Consider the following 17,383-nt stretch of genomic DNA (forward strand, 5'->3'; position numbering starts at 1 on the left):
ATGTTTGTTTTGTAATACCATTAATCACTAAACTGATTAAAATTTAATTTGGCATGAGTACCTGCTGACTGCTGATAGTATGTTTTGAATTAAATTAACATATAGATGGTCTACTTTTAACGCAATGTGACATTTATATTAGAATAGTCTTTTCATAGATGAGCAGCCGCGAACGAAACTTAGTGTAATATCTAATTCATACAATAACGATTGTTTCCGAGCTAAAATTGATAACAGCTGTTAATCTGAATCAATAACCTTATCGATCGGCCAAACATTCTAACACAAGATTATATCCTATTCATTTATATGAGTCTAAGAATGGAGTAAATAATTTAATGGATAAACTGAATTGAAATGAGCAAATACTGAATACTTATACGAAAAGCTACATCGGTTTATCTGTAGAAATAACAAGCAAAAAAACTTCATTTTCCCCCTCTAAGATGACTCAATCGCCTATCAATTTATGTTCAAATTTAAAAATATATTTATTTAAATTGTCTTTTTTCAAAGCTCTTTTAAATCGTCATGAATCTCCCACCGCTTCCGAAAGTGTCATCGCTGTGAAGAAGCAGCGCAAAAAACTTTCAGCAAGACGATTTATCAAAATAATATATTTTTTACAGTTAATGGGTATCGAGACTCCCGAGCAATACAGCGGGTCTGGCTGCGGATTCCTTACGATGATGCTGGTAGTGGAAGAGTTGTCCAGGGTGGACCCTGCCGTGGCAGCATACGTCGACATCCACAACACCCTCGTCAACTCCTTATTCATGAAGATTGGTACAGAGGAACAGAAGCAGAAGTACTTGACAAAGCTTTGCACTGAATACGTAAGTGTTAAACTTTGTGACATAATAAATCAGGCAATTAATCGCCTAATGATAAATGATTACTACTAGTGTTTCGTAAGAGTCAACAGAAAATTCAATCAATAAGCCACTATAACAATATCAAGAAATATATTACCTACTTAGGTTCATCTAGAATTTTCAGTAAGTTAAAATGCCGAGGAGTAATAAAAAGTTTCCAAATTGATCTAGACACTATAGGTACGTAATTCCCATCCAAATTTCAACTTCGGATCTTTGTTAACAACTCTCTATTATGCCACTTACAGGCAGGCAGCTTCTGCTTAACAGAACCCAGTTCAGGCTCCGACGCGTTCTCACTCAAGACTGTTGCGAAGAAGGACGGCGATCACTATGTAATCAACGGCTCCAAGATGTGGATCTCCAACTCCGACGTTGCTGGAGTATTCCTCGTCATGGCGAATGCTGATCCGTCCAAGGTGTGTAGTTTGTAACGTTGTTTTATGCTCATGATAAATGCAAATGAGAACCATGTTCCGATAAGCGTTGGACGTCCACCTACAAGGTGGATAGACGACCTCAAGGGTCTCTGATTGCAGAACGCTTCCTATGTCTCTCAATCTTTGATTGAGGCCTAAGTTCAGCAGTGGGCATCTTGTAACTGATGATAATGGTGATAGACTTTTAAGATGATAGCTTTTAGATATCTAAATAGATACCTAGTAGAAAAAAACATAGGTAGCATCTATTCCAATCAGATCAACTTTCAAAGTCAAATGTTCTATAGATCTGGAAAATACCACCTAGTAAAACATTTGACTGGGAATCAGTTTCCTTTTTAAATGACCACTGCATTTTTAATACCTATGTGTTTAGCAAGTTTCCTCCATTTTACTTACTGGCGTTATGTGACCTCTCCCCAGGGGTACAAAGGCATCACGTGCTTCATAGTGGAGCGCGAGACTCCCGGCCTGAGCGTCGCCAAGCCCGAGAACAAGCTCGGCATCCGCGCCTCCGGCACCTGCATGGTGCACTTCGACAACGTGCGAGTGCACGAGTCCGCCATATTGGGAGAATATGGGAAGGGGTGAGTGATTCTTGTCTGACGTAGGACCAATATGAGTGATGGATCTTCAGAAAGGATTTGACTTACTTTTGACTTTGGTAAACTTACGTGAATTCCTGGGCAAAACTTGTTATTAAATGTAGTTTTACTGGCCTGGTAATAGAATTTAGTAATTCCTTTTCATGGAAAATAAAACTAATTTCACACACACTGCCAATACCAAGGAAGTTAGGACATATTTATTCCCTAACACGTTGAATTTTTGCTTGGTCTTTCCAAACACAGACATAAAAAGAGAGAAAAGAGTGCTTACCTTCCGGAAGGCAACGCAAAGTAACGCAAAGCTCTCTGGCATTGCAATTTCCATGGGCGGCGGATGCTGCTTACTATCAGGCGGACCGCTTGCTCGTTTGTCTACTAAAGCAATAAAAAAAGTATACATGAAGCATACGTAGCTCCGAGATAGTAAAAGACCAAGAAGACAATATATTTATCCTTCCAGATACAAGTACGCAGCAGGTTTCCTGAACGAGGGTCGCATAGGCATCGCGGCGCAGATGATCGGACTCTGCCAGGGTTGTATGGACGCTACCATCCCCTACACGCTCGAGAGGAAGCAGTTCGGAAAGAACATCTACTCCTTCCAGGTACACGAGAATATAAAAGCCAGCGATTTCTGTAAAAATTATGCCGTCATGGCTCGTTTTGTAGGTTATATTCCATAATCAATCTGTGCAAATCGGATAAATAAGGCTAAGTACTTGGCTGAACCACGTTGAGTAGTCAATGGAAAATTGACTCCCTTCATTTTCAAATAACAACTACTTACTGCAGTTAATGGTAAATAGCTGTATCTTCTAATTTCTTAGCCCCAGCATCAGAAAACTATAGAATTTCTCATAAAACAAGTCACCACTTGTGGTGGTAGGTTATTTGTATCCCTGCAGAAAATCCCCCTTATACCACTTATGTTTGTCGCGTTCGGGAATCAGCCTGTACCTGGTTTCAAACAGATCAACATAATTTGGTCGACTGGCGAGGGATCAACATCTCTAGTCAGAAAACTCTATCTAGAACTCGCTCCACTTACCATTAAGAGGAGTAGTGTTAATTTTCATTGCAAATACAAACAAAAACTGTTTTTAAGGTAACTCTGTATTTAATATGAACTCTGTCTCCAGGGAATAAGCTATCAAATCGCGCACCTGTCAACACAACTGGAGGCCGCACGACTGCTCACATACAACGCTGCGCGACTCAAGGAGCACGGACAAGAGTTCGTCAAGGAGGCCGCCATGGCCAAATACTACGCTTCCGGTTAGTCAACACATGAGTTCTTTTCTACGGAATTCGTCGCAATACATATGAGATCTTGCAACCATCTTTATTAATGAATAAATCCCGAGTAAATCTTATTCTTCAAGGTTTAGAATTGAAGCATCAAGTCAACCTATTCGATTAAATTTAAAAAATGTCCATGTTAATAAGTATCAACCTGTATATAAAAATATGAATGTAAATAACTTTTAAGTCATGTCTACAAAATTATTAAATTACTAGTAGTATCTCACAGTACTAATATATAAAAAAATCATACAAATCTCTTAATTCGCTATTTTAAATATGTCTGACACTAATTACCTCTCATTACAGAAAACTAATACTTATATTGATTCTTATTACAGAAATCGCCCAAACGCTTACATCCAAGTGCATTGACTTTATGGGAGGCGTAGGCTTCACTAAAGATTTCCCTCAAGAGAAGTTCTTCCGGGACGCCAAGATCGGCACCATCTATGAAGGCACCAGCAACATGCAGCTCCAGACCATTGCCAAGCTACTTGAGAAACAGTACACACAGTAAACAGTGCCATAACTAGTTAACTATATGTCATACGTCATACGTCATTTATCAGACATTTAAACAAATAATTGAAACACTTTTGTGTAAGAATAATGAGAATTTAAATAAATTAGGCCATAACAACACTAAGACTTGTTTTACGTGCTATGGGATTCATTTGCGTGATTGTTAAAATTGTGGCCTTTCACCAGCTCACTGCTCAACATCGGCATAAGGTCAATCCAACTTTGTATATCCAGCAGGATAGTAAAATTTAGGACTTGACCTTTCAGCTTTGAACTGATAAAAAATATACACTACCTTTTTTCAAGTTATTAATAAATAAACTTCTTAATTTTCAACTTAGTCATGCCACAAAAATAATGGTTCCAAGCACAAAACTTGATGTTGAGACTGGTAACTAAGTTTCTAAATTTCTTACTGCCAATGTCTATTAATCATGAGAACATTGTTTGTCTACAACACTGAAGATTATTTTACAGGGTAAAATATTTATATATAAGAATGAACCAATATTGTCTATTGTATTATGTTAATATCTATTAAATATGAAACAAAATATAAAACTTTTTTATTTATCTTATTATTTATTTTATTTATCCAAATAAATATGAATGTAGGAAGATTTTAACTCATAACATAACAAGCAATGCCGGCTACTAAATATTTTAAAAACAAAATAAAAATCTTAAACTGGGAAAATTATTTTAAACAAAAATTCCAATGTTATGCTTTGAAAATGATATATTTACAGATACATCTAATTTTAAACTAATAATCTATATTTGACATACAATTTAAGGTTTCGGGGGATCATGAGGCAATTTAAACCCAACCATCCTGGCCGTATCTTCCACACTTCGCTCCCCTTTTCCTTTGAACTCTGTATTAATTTCTTTATACTTCCGAATATGATGCATATAATCAAAATATGTTTTAGCTCTATAATGCATTTCGTCAGCCGCCTTGCACAGTTGTTGGTCTGTAGTCTGGTACTTACGATATTGGCTAAACACATATTGGACCATTTGGTTATCAGATAGCTTTTTTGCCGAGCTCTGTTTCCGCAACTCGGAGAGCAACTGCCGCAAAGTCACTAAAGCAGGTTTCGTTGTAAGCGAAGCCATGATTACACCTTCAAACAAATTAAATGTTCAGTTTCTCTATCATGAGAGATGTTATGAATTCTTCTGTATTATTGTATGATGGTTTTTCTTTATTTATCCAGAAATCTGATTCAAGTTTCTCTAACTTCTCCTTAGGGAAATGATGAATGGAAATATCATTAAAGATATCAGTGAATTGGAAGTTGTTTTCTAATATGACTTCTGAAGTGTGCGGAAATATTTTTTGGATGTATGGTACAGTTTCCGACAACACTCTACTTGGTTGTCTCTCTACCAATGATGTAAAACTATTGCAAATCAATATGCAGTTACTTAGATTTACAGTCCAATTACTCCATAGTAGATTATTAGTCAGTTGCTTTGGGCAATGGGGTAAATAAAATATAGTTATTTTTTCATCAGAAATTACATAACAACCTTCATTATTTTCTGCAATAACGTCAATACCTAACTCTTTTAACACGGCACACTCACTTTTATAGAATATAGGATCATGTGCTAACACCTTTTCAGCTTTACAAAGATCTTTCAAACACAATAACAGACCTAATTGGTATCTCGAAATATTACACTCTGCTATATGACCAAGTCCAAAGCATACAATTTCTACGCCGTTACTGGATTGTAATAAGTTACTCACAGTATTAGTTATGCTTTTAAAGTATTCAGAAACCTTTAATTCTTCCACAGATGATTGTATTCGGCTGAAACAATAAAAAAGAATAATGACACATAACCTCAAAAAAATACATGTTCGAAGTTTTTACTATACTTTACCACACGGATGTTGCGACGTCAATATTTACATCCTCCCCGTGAAATTGCAAGTTCTTCGGAGGAACTTTGGTTTGTTTGTTTTTAGTAGAACGTTTCGATTTTACTATTTGAAAACCATCACTATCAACATTGGATTTTGACATCTCAGAATCTTTGACATCTACATTTTTTTGTTACGATTTAGGCAAAGAAATTAAATCAATAGTGATCAGTGAAGACGGGATTATAATATGCAGTCACGTATTTTGGCAGTTTTGTATGGCTAAAAACATGGAATAGTACATATTTTTGTTGTATTAGGCGATATAATATTACTAATTTTCATTAGGATAACTAAAAATGAGAAAAATACAAATGAATATGGCACATTTTGTATATCTTACCTAACGACCTTTCTTTTAGGTAACCACCAGAGACCAGTAAACTAAAGTAACCACTCGGTCTGACAGTCATGTTATGCGTATGAATTGATTGTAATCGGGAACACTTTTTTTGTTCCCGCTAATTGTATGTAAGCACAATTCCTATTAAATAATGTTGCGTATTTCGAAGTTTTACATGCATATTTTAATTATTAAGTATTTTTGTGCATATTTTCATGCATAGGTTTGTACTTCGGGCTTTTTAATACCTATAACCTAGCTAATTAATAGTCCAATAGAAGACCTAAAAGCTATATTATGCGGTACAATAGAGTACAATATAAGTCTTTCATAATAATATAATATTGACATCAGTTAACATTTTAACCTTGAAAGTAACCATTCAAACTCGCATCACATTTACATATAAAATACCTACACGGTACACAAAAGTGTGGTATATCAGGCATGTAATTTGTTTACATGTACCATAGACAATTTAACCTTTTATCATCATCGTTCTTTTCGTACCCATCAATGTACTCAATATAAAAAATATAACATCATAATCCATGCGTACATTAGGACACGGCTTTTTTGTCGAAAATGTAGCCAGGAGTGGAAAAATACGTATTTAATCACCGAGTTTATAATAAATCTCACACATTTTATCCTTCGCCATCGAGAATCGAACCCAGAAACTCGCGGTTCTCAGTTCAAGGTAAGCGCGCTGCAACTAGCGGAGCAATGATAGATACTGTAGTACTTAAAGAAAGACGAAATACGCTGAGATTTAGCGGCAGGCATCCTTAACTCCTGGAACAGCCACTCGTTTGTCATTTTATTGTTATTTTGGTTTTAATTTCGGTGGTTTTATTTTAAGCAGACATGACAATCCCATCGTAACTAAATAGCATAGTCTTAGTTTAGATAGATATAAATAAAGAAGTCGAATCACTGCTGAACGAAGTTTATTGTTATCTAATATTGCAAAGTTTATTTCTCCTACGATGCAATAACATGTAAAGGTTGTTTCCGTTTGAAAGACATTGTATTTAGCATTTGTAGCCTAAAGGCTGAACGTTATAAGGTTTATATTATATCTTAGGCTGAAGAAAACAATGAAATGCATTACCTGATGTAAAAGTTTTGAATGATATTTATAATAAACGGCTTGCTCGTCTTCTCGTTTGTATAAAAAAAAAAGTCCGTTCAAGCCGATGATTTCGATATAGACACGACACACAAATCAAGGATTTTCCCACGGAAACAAAAACACTAAATGATGATGTGAACACACTATAATGGTTTGTAGCGTACACGAAGAACAATAAACAAATTTGTATAAGGGTCATAGGATCTTGACCTCACAGTAAACCACGTAACGGGAATCAGGAATACGCGAATGGGCCCGAAAATATCCAAAGCAAAAACAATATTTTTTTTTATTTGTATTTCATAAGGCAACTTGATTGGGGCTGTTTAATTGAAAGGTTTGTACCCAAAGTTTAAGAATAAGGAAACCAATCGTGACACGTTACTTATATTCGAAATTTAAAATAATTTTAGGAACAATAAAAATGGCTGTGCGGTTGTATCAGCGGAACAAGTGATTATATTCTCTTTGCTGCGGAAATGCACGGAACTGATGGCACGGAACAAGTTAAACGGGTTGCAATAATGCACTGATCACCTTAATATTTAATACAATCTCAGAACGCTTTAAATTAAATCGGCTTACGTAAAATCATGTCTGCTGCCTTACTTTCAATATTTCCAATTCTTTTTTATCAATCAGTGATAGAGTAGAACATACTTCCGAGCGTTTGCGGTTTTAATTTCGAGGAAGTTAACGATATATTATTTATTCATGGTTAATTATAATTAATTGAAATTAATAAAATTTTGTTATTGATTATAATTCTTATTAATATAATCGACTGATAATTAACTCGATTTTATTGAATAGGTCTGAGTTTTTATTACAATAATTTTTCACCGTAGATCGCGGAGATTGATCTTGGAATTGTCAAACGTATGGTTAATGGGGTTTTATTTATTGACAACAATTTATGGATGGTAGGATACTTGATTTTATAGCTTTTCTCCGCGCTTAGATTTTGCTCAGATACAAATAGCCACCATTCTCTTTCTCTTTCCTGCCTCCACTGTCCATAGTACGGTATAATTTGTCGGAAAAAAAACCATAAGGGTGATAGACCCGTAATTGTACTTGAATATATTTTTTTTACCACAATAGAGTTATAAATAAATAAATATACGCACAAGGGCTGACAGCAACGGGATGCATAAAGCAGCAGCCCGCGCTCTGTGGCGTAACTTAGGAGAGGACTGTGTCTAGCAGTGGACTGGCACGAGCTGATGATAATGATGATGATGATGAAATGAATAGACACCAGGATGAATATTTAAAATTGTCAGATTAAACAGAAACCTTTAACATTATGTCTATCTGGAATATTGTTATATGTAGTAATGCCATACCAATTACCAATGGAAATACAAGGCAATTTACCTACATAAAATGAAGCTCGCGTTACCTAAAGTAGAAATACCTCTCGATCGGAAAGCTTTCAAAATAACCAATGAATTTAAACTACCAAGGGAATGCTAGGCGTGTTAGAAACGTAAGGAAGCAGTGCATTTAGGACGCTAAATATAAATCAGAGAAAGGTATTTCGTGTTATGCCATTCATCGTCGACTTGTTACGTCTTAACCTCCGGCTTACATCTAGAAGTGTTTAGTCGTGAACAATTTTATTTCACACGATATGATGCTTAAAAATATCTTTTGAAATGGCATTCAAAAATATGACTGCTGCCTGTCGCATCCATTAATTGAAAGAAATAACTTACAAATTATTTAAAGTAGTTGAATAGTCAACTATATTTTTTTACCGTCAGGGTTCTTGATAACTAGTATATTAAGTTCTATTAGTGACCATAAAGAATTTGCAAGAACTGAATATCTGATACGCCAATTATTCTCAATACCATTATAATATTTGATACACAGAACTAGAATAAGGGCGCTTCGAACATATACACGCATTAAGGACAGCGCTAGACGGAAAAAACATTCCAAGAAGTGATCGATGTGTGTCGAAACGATCTGATAGAAAAACTGTAAGAATCCACTTCAAGCCAAATAACCTTAAGGCGATACCTCAAGGTCCATTTTCATACATTTTGTTTCGGCTTTAATCTGGGTAACTAAACAAGTATTGGCAAGTAAAGAATTTAAATTCACGTCTAGTTAGTGATTAGTTCTCGCAGTTGAAGAAAAATGTAAAAATAATTAATAATCATGGATATTTCTGCCTTTAAAATTTCGTCATATTAAATTTTAAAGGCCGAAATATCCATGATTATTAATTATTTTACGTTTTTCTTCAACTGCGAGAACTAATCACTAACTAGACGTGAATTTAAATTCTTTACTTGCCAATACTTGTTTAGTTACCCAGATTAAAGCCGAAACAAAATGTATGAAAATGGACCTTGAGGTATCGCCTTAATGGATTCGGTGCACACGATGATCTGTCTAATAATGTTTTCAAAGAGTTCGAAATTGATATTCGTTAGGATACAGCAGAAAAAGAGAATAGAGGATATATTTAAAACAGGTTTTTTTTTTGGTGTATACTTAAATTTCCAATTGCTAAATAAAGGGGTTTTGGCTGTTAATTTAAATCTTAACTTAGTACGACCTGCCTGGTTCAAAGTAGATATATGAGTTGCCAGGTCTTCATTTTGTAGCAGACTGATCCACGTATCGTTAAATTTTATGATGGACCTCCGTGTTCCAGGAACTTATTAATTCCTGAGACGAAAAAACATATCTAGTGGAAAATTTGGGAGCCATCGCTTCGTCTATGTATTAATAGTTGCCAATAAAAATTTGATACGTTTATAATCGATATTTTAAAGGTTGCAAATTATTACATTTGTCCAGTTATGGTTAGTCCATGACTATCAATTAACCAAACATACTTTGACCATATCCGATACTTGTATTCATGAGTCAAAAAAGGAAAGAATTGAATAATTCATGATTGCTACTTATACGGCTGAGTGACTCAGATACTTACACACCATTACCACGGCGTTAACTATTATGTATGTAGGTCTATACTAACTATATCCCCGATTCCCACATAATATAAACAAGATACGTCCTTGATCAGGTATTTAGGTTAGAAAAATTGCCCACTAACATAGAGCAACAAGGGGGACGAGCGGCCGCTGCGCATATTGAAAGCCCATTGTCCGTTGTATGGCACCAACAATCAAAACCTATGAATGCAGCATTCGAATCACGCGCCCGTATTCGTTCCAACATACCGTAATACGAATAAGGCGACAATAAGTTGTACTTACCATACGTTATTATTAACCGGGCAAGTTTAGTCACAGGACGACGTTTTCAAACGCACCTCGCCGCGAAATCGTGCTAAAATAATTTCCCGCGTTATCGATTTCTAAATTCAAATTTCTCGCGCAATCGTCGAGCGAGCTCTTGCGCGTTGTTAATTTTTATTTAAAAAAATTAACTACCTACCTTTTGCGATAATTTGTGTTTATGGTTTTTCTTATTTTTTATGTTTCAAATTTAAATTTTCTCAGAGTGTGCGTTATTGTGTTATGAACACTTTCTAATCTTTCTTGAAGCGCCCATAATGGCATATTAAAGCACGCGTAATTAAATTCTGTTCGCTTCGTTACCTAAAAAAACTTTTATGTAACGATATTTAAATGTTTGTGGTGGTTAAGATTTGTTTTTAAATAGAGTTAGTTTTATCACGTGCGTGGACTGCACCCACCGTATCGTAATCAAAGTTATACATTGTTAGTTCTCTTAGTATGAACTATGGAGAGATACACTGTGAATCGTCTATCTAAGCGGAGTAATAGCAATGGACTGTTGTCGAAGTGGAAAAGGAAGTACGTGGGTGGTTTCCTGAGCAAGCGTAGTTGGTTCACGAGTGGATATGATTTGAATGTAAGTAAAAGTTTCTCATAATTTTTTTTTCACACCGGCCGTGGATTACCGGCCGTACAAACGTTTTGTTTACCTACGCATTCTTGCAAATGACGAATGTTTGCATAGGTGTGAGAGAAAATGGACGCTCTCCCCTCCCGCTACGGTTGTAAGTAATAAAAGTGCCATTTAAAAAGTAAATATTTGCATTAGGATACTAAAACGTACTTAAATGCAGTATTCATTATCACCAACAGTCATTAGATAGTATATGTTATGTGTACTTAACCTTTTACATTAATAAAAATAGAATTATTCCAAGGAGGTAGGTAGTTCTTTTTATTTCACTAGCCACTACAATGAATGACTGAATGAATGAATGATTGATCATAAACTATAATATATTTTTTTGTATAAGAAGATATATTAAGGTGGTAGCTCAAGGTCCATTTTCATACATTTTGTTTCGGCTTTAATCTGGGTAACTAAACAAGTATTGGCAAGTAAAGAATTTAAATTCACGTCTAGTTAGTGATTAGTTCTCGCAGTTGAAAGAAAAACGTAAAAATAATTAATAATCATGGATATTTCTGCCTTTAAAATTTCGTCATATTAAATTTTAAAGGCCGAAATATCCATGATTATTAATTATTTTACGTTTTTCTTCAACTGCGAGAACTAATCACTAACTAGACGTGAATTTAAATTCTTTACTTGCCAATACTTGTTTAGTTACCCAGATTAAAGCCGAAACAAAATGTATGAAAATGGACCTTGAGGTATCGCCTTAAGACTATTTCAAAAATGTGATAATTTCATGTCTAAATGCAGGATATTAATTATATTATGTAAATATATTTGATTTTAAACATATTATCAATCTTAACCAGGTTTATTTTAGTTATATTTGACATTTCGATTATTCAATTTCGTTAAATTTATAGTCCAGTCTGCAGCAACATCATTTGGTTTTTTTACATAACAATTATTAATAAATAAATACATAACACGTAGATAGTATAAATAAGTAAGCTTTTAGGATTAAATTGTAAACGTCGTATACAGCCAAAAACTGTCTATTTTATGTAGTCTGTTGCATTGACTTTGTCTATGGGCCGTATGATCGCTTTAGCTAGATAAAAACACATAACATGCACTATGTTTATACTGTACCTGTAATATAATAAAATTAATAGTATTCCATATGATTGCTTCTTCCACAAAATTAGTTTACCAAGTTTTAAACAATCAGAACCGGCAGCAATATTTTACTATAACAAAATAAGTGAGCATTTATAACAAATAACGGCTAACACGGCTTTAAGTTCCCCGTAGATTTCTTTATCAGGTATATAAGGAGTTTCGACATTATTATAAAATACTTACTAGATACTTAGATTACAATATATTAAGGTAATAAGTTTTTCTATAAAACAATACTTTCCAATACAAATGAACAACATAACCCATTTCGTCTTCCAAGAAGCGCGGTAGAAAGGACCCGAACTGACCTTTTCTACGTACATTGTTGTATAGATTCATAATAATGATAATTTAATTATTCCAACCGTCACCTCACTTTCTCCTTTGCATATTATTTATGAAGGGTTGTCACGCGATGATATTTTATAAAATTCCAGCGGACGTAATGATAATGGATTTTTTTTATAAATTTATTCTTGGATTAAATTCTTAAATACATTATATCTATGGGTGTGGTCCAAACAATCTTACTTCTTCTTCTACATCATACAGTGAAGATGCTATTAAAATATATAAATTTGTAAGCAAGCTAAAAAGTCCATAAAATGTTTCCTTTTCTGTTAAATTAGTTTTAGGGTACAATGAGGCTGGCATAATCTTGTGAATTAAAGCCTCTAATCTTATACATTAAATAAAGATTATAAAAAAAAGATATCTATGTAAATTTATCAATATGTCCAACATATAACTCATATCTTGCTACACTACGGACGCAAAAACGGAGTTTTAAAACAGGAAATAAATCACAAACATCCTTTCTAACTAGTAACCACAAGTCAATCCCAAAATAACAGCTAACGTGCGTCTTACCATTTACCGCGTTAACATTTACCAAGAATGGCAGTTAAGCTTACGCCACTGTGACATTTAAGATGGCTTTCAAACCTAAACTTAACTGGACTACTCGGAACCACTTTATACGTAATTTCGCAGTTACTTCGAACTGATCGTGACTAACATGTAATTATATACTCCTTAAAGATGTATTTGTGTACAAAGTTATGTTTAACATTGTATTTAATCGTTAGTAGTTTCAAAATATAAAAAAAAATTAAATAATAGTGAAAAATTCTAGAGTGCCAGCCCTAGCTATTCACATTTAACCGTAACTAATTTCAAAATATAAAAAAAATAGTAAGTAATGAAAATAATAGCGAAGAATTCAAGAGTGCCAGCCCTATCTATTCACAATTCGGTGACGCCCCAACACTAGCGCAAGAACGCGTGACTACCTCTTCCTTATGCGGTTCATTTGAATGTCCCGAGACAGACCACACATTCGATGTTAATGCAGACCTCGTTTTCCTTAGCTAACTCTGTCTAGACGGAACAATTGTCACTTCGTATCACGCAAAATCTCATAGTCAGTTGGATGAAGTCTTGAATTAGAAAATACCATCCGATAGAAACCCTTTATTGGACTAGTTTTCCAACCAACGATATTCGATACATAGCCTAAATAAAAAGGTGTAATTATGGAGTTGATAGCTTAGTTGGGTGTGGAACGGACTGCCAAGACGAATGTCCGCAGGTTCAAATCCCAAGGGCACACACCTCTGACATTTCTAAAACATCATGTGTGTATTCTTTGTGAATTTATCGTTCGCTTTAACGGTGAAAGAAAACATCGTGAAGAAACCTGCACATCTGAGAAGTTCTCTATAGAATTTCGAAGGTGTGTGAAGACTACCAATCCGCACTAGGCCAGCGTGGTGGACTAAGGCCTAATCCCTCTCAGTAGTAGAGGACGCCCGTGCTCAGCAGTGGGCAAGTATTGAGTTGAAATTCCAGGGTTGGCTATAAAAAATGCTAATTGTGTATATTGAACTAAGGTTAGATTTGTCAAATTTGACATTATACAGGCCATGGATAGGCACAATTGCTAACTGTGTGAAGCCTAATTATGTACAACTTCGCGTACATCGTCGAATATTGAGGCGTGCAGGCGTTTTATGCTATCTCTGAAAATGCTGCACTTATATTTGTTGATACGCTAACGATGTAAGCATGATCGTTTAGTCATTAGCATTAAAATTTTGTTCGTAAAGTTACGACATTCTCACAAACGTGATTCAGTTGGTATATGACTAGCACTTTCATGCCAATCAATTCCTAGCAGTTTAGGTATTAACTCGTAATTTTCTTTTTTTATAGGGGCACTTCAAAGTGACCCCACTGATTACCTAATAATAAGCGGAAAGGGGGATACTAGCTACGTATAAATAATGGAAAGTCGCCCACCCTCCATCACCTATACTTGCAACCACTGTAATAGTCTGTAATCACTACATAGTATAAAACAAAATCGCTTTCTCTGTCCCTATCTATGTATGCTTAAATCTTTAAAACTACGCAACGGATTTTGATGTGTTTTTTTTAGTAGATAGAGTGATTCAAGAGGAAGGTTTATATGTATAATAACATCCATTAAATAGTGGAGAAATATTGCACCCGTGCAAAGCCGGGACGGGTCGCTAGTTAAATATACAAAGTGAAAAAAAATAGTAAGCGAAATAGGATACAGACAATAAAGTGATTCCAAATAGAACGTCGGATGACGAGAGATGATTATCCATCGCCAGTCGATACAATTTTGCCGGCTTATTTCAACAGAATATACACAAGCTGATCCCAGAACGCGACACATTTACGTGAGCTAATATGGCGGGTTTTACACCTGATATGGCGGTCGCTACCCAAGCGGATACAAATATAACCAGCGTCCTACGTCCACGTATATAGAAAACTGTGAACATGAGTTAATTGATAATAATTTCGCTTTATATATCAGTTAATGTTTGTGCTAACGGATAGAAATTAATAATTTAATTTACCGACACATTACGAGCTATTATTTTAATAACATGTGAGGTTTCTAATGTTTTGCTTTCCTGTAAACCATAATTTAAGAAAAATGCCATGCTTTCGTTGACCTAGGTCTTGTAATAAATGTATGACAATTATTATATAAGTATTACTTTTGAGCGATGTAATATTTTTAAAAGAGGTTATTTTCCTGCTTTAATGTTTCAGTAACTTATTTTTTTAATATTAGAATGTGTAGCTTGGGCAATAAAAACCTGCTATAGGATTGTCACTTATATTTTATCGTTTAAAAGTCAGCAAAGAAAAAAAAGCAGCAGAAAATTATTTACTTACCACATTTTACTTCACCACAACATGGCGAGTTTTTTACTTCCCTGGTCAAGCTATAATCAATAATACATTGTCGACTTGAAATGACGAGAAAGTGAAAAGGCTTTAAATGCTGAAAAGCTTGATTTGTGGCTCGCCAGTCGTTTCATCTTTATTAATATATAAAGCTAAAAAGTTTGTTTGTTTCAACACGTTAATCTCAGGAACTACTAAATCTATTTTGAAAATATTATCATTAACAGGAAGCTACATTTCTCCTAAGTGTTGGCTCCTTTTTGTCCCGAGAAAATATTTATCGCGAAAAAAACTTATTTCACGCCATCGAAGCTGCAGACAAAAGATAATCATGAATAAAATCAATTAGTTCTTAAACCGGGGTTTTAGTAATATTTTTCTTCCAATTAGAGCAGTACATACAGTTTTCATAATAGTCGTTTTAAATCCAAAAAATCCTCAACTATAAACTTTCTATACTTTTATATCAAGTAGGTACATAGCACAGGTTACAACTTATATCATAATGTTTGTAAATATCCGATAAGTATGTAAACATCACAACTCATAATATATTAGAAATCTAACTTGTAACGTAATTTATTTCATTCAACACACTCTCGCCAATGACTCGTCATAAGAGATGACTTAATAATAGAAATGAAACGTTATTCTTCGTAGTCCATACCTTTAGTCCCGGCGACCAGTTTCAATAGTTTTTTTGGGATTCGTTTTACGTAATACATATTGCATACATTCATTTCAAGTGTAATTAATATGAGAAGACAGTTTGAGAAAGATGAGAGATGTCTTTCAATTTTTAGTGAGATTATTTTCAAATTATTAATTGATTCCTTACTAACCGAATTTTCTTTTCGAATATCAATGGAGGTGTAATCATTATTCGCCGTCAAAACAACCGATAATTCAAATAATACACATATAACTTTAGAAATGTCAGAGGTGCGCGCCCTTGGGTTTTCTACCCGTGGACGAACGTCCGAACTCTTGAAACAAATGTCTTGGCAGTCCGTTACACTCCCAATTAGATTATCGCCCTTCGTGTATAAAAGGCGTAAATTGTATTGTTTTTTAACTAATGAAATTTGCATTAAAGAACTTTTTTTATAATTCAATTTTTTGGGTAATGACACTGACCATATGCAGTTATGACTTATGGCGCTAATCACTCCTGTATCTGAAATCGTTGATGTCCCATCTTCTCCCAGTGACCGTCTTGACCCGAAATTCGTAACCCGTTAGTGGGTTGCCATCAGCAGAGTCGCTTAATTTTCAACGGTTGCGAGCGATCAAAGCACTCACCCAAGGGTACGGTGTTTGTATAAGCCGACCTTTGTGCGGCTAACAAACGTATAAAAAAAGGAGATCACTCCGCAATTTATTCATCTCATTCGTATTAACAATCGATATAAATCGAATGTAATGTGATCCAGGCATGCGTCACCACAATTGCACATATTCTCACGAGTAACAACCGCGGCACGATGCGTGTGCCTTACTTGCTACTGACCCACTTGCGGTAATGGGAGAATTGTATTTTATTGCATTATCGTTTTATACGTGTGGCCGAGGTTAAGAAACCAATGGCGTTTTTTCGAACGGTGTCCAGCTGTAGACTTTGTAGAACATTGAGCCTTTTCCCCTTAATGTAAGAAGTATTAAGATAGTTAGTTACACACACGCCTCGCCTTTCATCCCCGAAATTGTTGGCAGAGGCGCAACTGGTGCATCCACTTTCCGCCGTATGTATTCCGTGATGTGATAGATGGCGAGTGTATCGCCGCGCCGTATCGAAAGCTAATTCCAGACTAGGTTGATACGTATTAGGAAAACCCAGTATCATTTTAGATATTTAAAATTATAAAGCAATATATGGTCTTAATTTTAGTCGGATACCTCTCCATCATTAAGGGAAGTAAAAATTTACTTAGGTCTG

The 17,383-nt window shown here is 34.9% G+C and overlaps 3 protein-coding genes across 4 annotated transcripts in view; 2 read left to right on the forward strand and 1 right to left on the reverse strand.

Annotated features, from left to right (window-relative positions):
* Nucleotides 1–17,383, forward strand: part of LOC119188463 (protein FMC1 homolog) — a 33,273-nt gene that overhangs the window by 2,294 nt on the left and 13,596 nt on the right. The gene's annotated exons all lie outside the window — the stretch shown is intronic.
* LOC119189779 (short/branched chain specific acyl-CoA dehydrogenase, mitochondrial-like) lies at nucleotides 432–4,306 on the forward strand. Its single transcript, XM_037440361.1, has 6 exons — nucleotides 432–836; nucleotides 1,124–1,294; nucleotides 1,739–1,902; nucleotides 2,384–2,528; nucleotides 3,063–3,198; nucleotides 3,567–4,306. The coding sequence occupies exons 1-6, from the start codon at nucleotides 447–449 to the stop codon at nucleotides 3,743–3,745; spliced, it is 1,185 nt and encodes a 394-aa protein (XP_037296258.1). The 5' UTR covers nucleotides 432–446; the 3' UTR covers nucleotides 3,746–4,306.
* LOC115442045 (SRR1-like protein) lies at nucleotides 4,472–5,830 on the reverse strand. Of its 2 annotated transcripts, XR_003938515.2 has the most exons (3): nucleotides 5,650–5,817; nucleotides 5,513–5,576; nucleotides 4,472–4,880 (listed from the first exon to the last, which is right to left on the reverse strand). XR_003938515.2 is itself a non-coding variant. In XM_030167001.2 (2 exons), exons 1-2 carry the CDS (start codon nucleotides 5,790–5,792, stop codon nucleotides 4,892–4,894), a joined length of 828 nt encoding a protein of 275 aa, XP_030022861.1. In that variant the 5' UTR covers nucleotides 5,793–5,830; the 3' UTR covers nucleotides 4,887–4,891. The 2 variants fall into 2 exon arrangements, 1 of the variants encoding a protein (XP_030022861.1); XM_030167001.2 differs by lacking the exon at nucleotides 4,472–4,880 and having other exon boundaries at nucleotides 4,887–5,576; nucleotides 5,650–5,830.

The sequence above is a fragment of the Manduca sexta genome, chromosome 19, assembly GCF_014839805.1.
Source record: "Manduca sexta isolate Smith_Timp_Sample1 chromosome 19, JHU_Msex_v1.0, whole genome shotgun sequence".
In the NCBI taxonomy this organism is placed as follows: domain Eukaryota; kingdom Metazoa; phylum Arthropoda; class Insecta; order Lepidoptera; family Sphingidae; genus Manduca; species Manduca sexta.

Coding starts and splice junctions, on each gene's coding strand:
- LOC119189779 (XM_037440361.1), top strand. CDS start 447: ATGACTCAATCGCCTATCAATTTATGTTCAAATTTAAAAATATATTTA. Junction 837..1,123: donor CAAAGCTTTGCACTGAATAC/GTAAGTGTTAAA, acceptor TGCCACTTACAG/GCAGGCAGCTTCTGCTTAAC. Junction 2,529..3,062: donor AGAACATCTACTCCTTCCAG/GTACACGAGAAT, acceptor CTCTGTCTCCAG/GGAATAAGCTATCAAATCGC.
- LOC115442045 (XM_030167001.2), bottom strand. CDS start 5,792: ATGTCAAAATCCAATGTTGATAGTGATGGTTTTCAAATAGTAAAATCG. Junction 5,577..5,649: donor GACGTCGCAACATCCGTGTG/GTAAAGTATAGT, acceptor TTATTGTTTCAG/CCGAATACAATCATCTGTGG.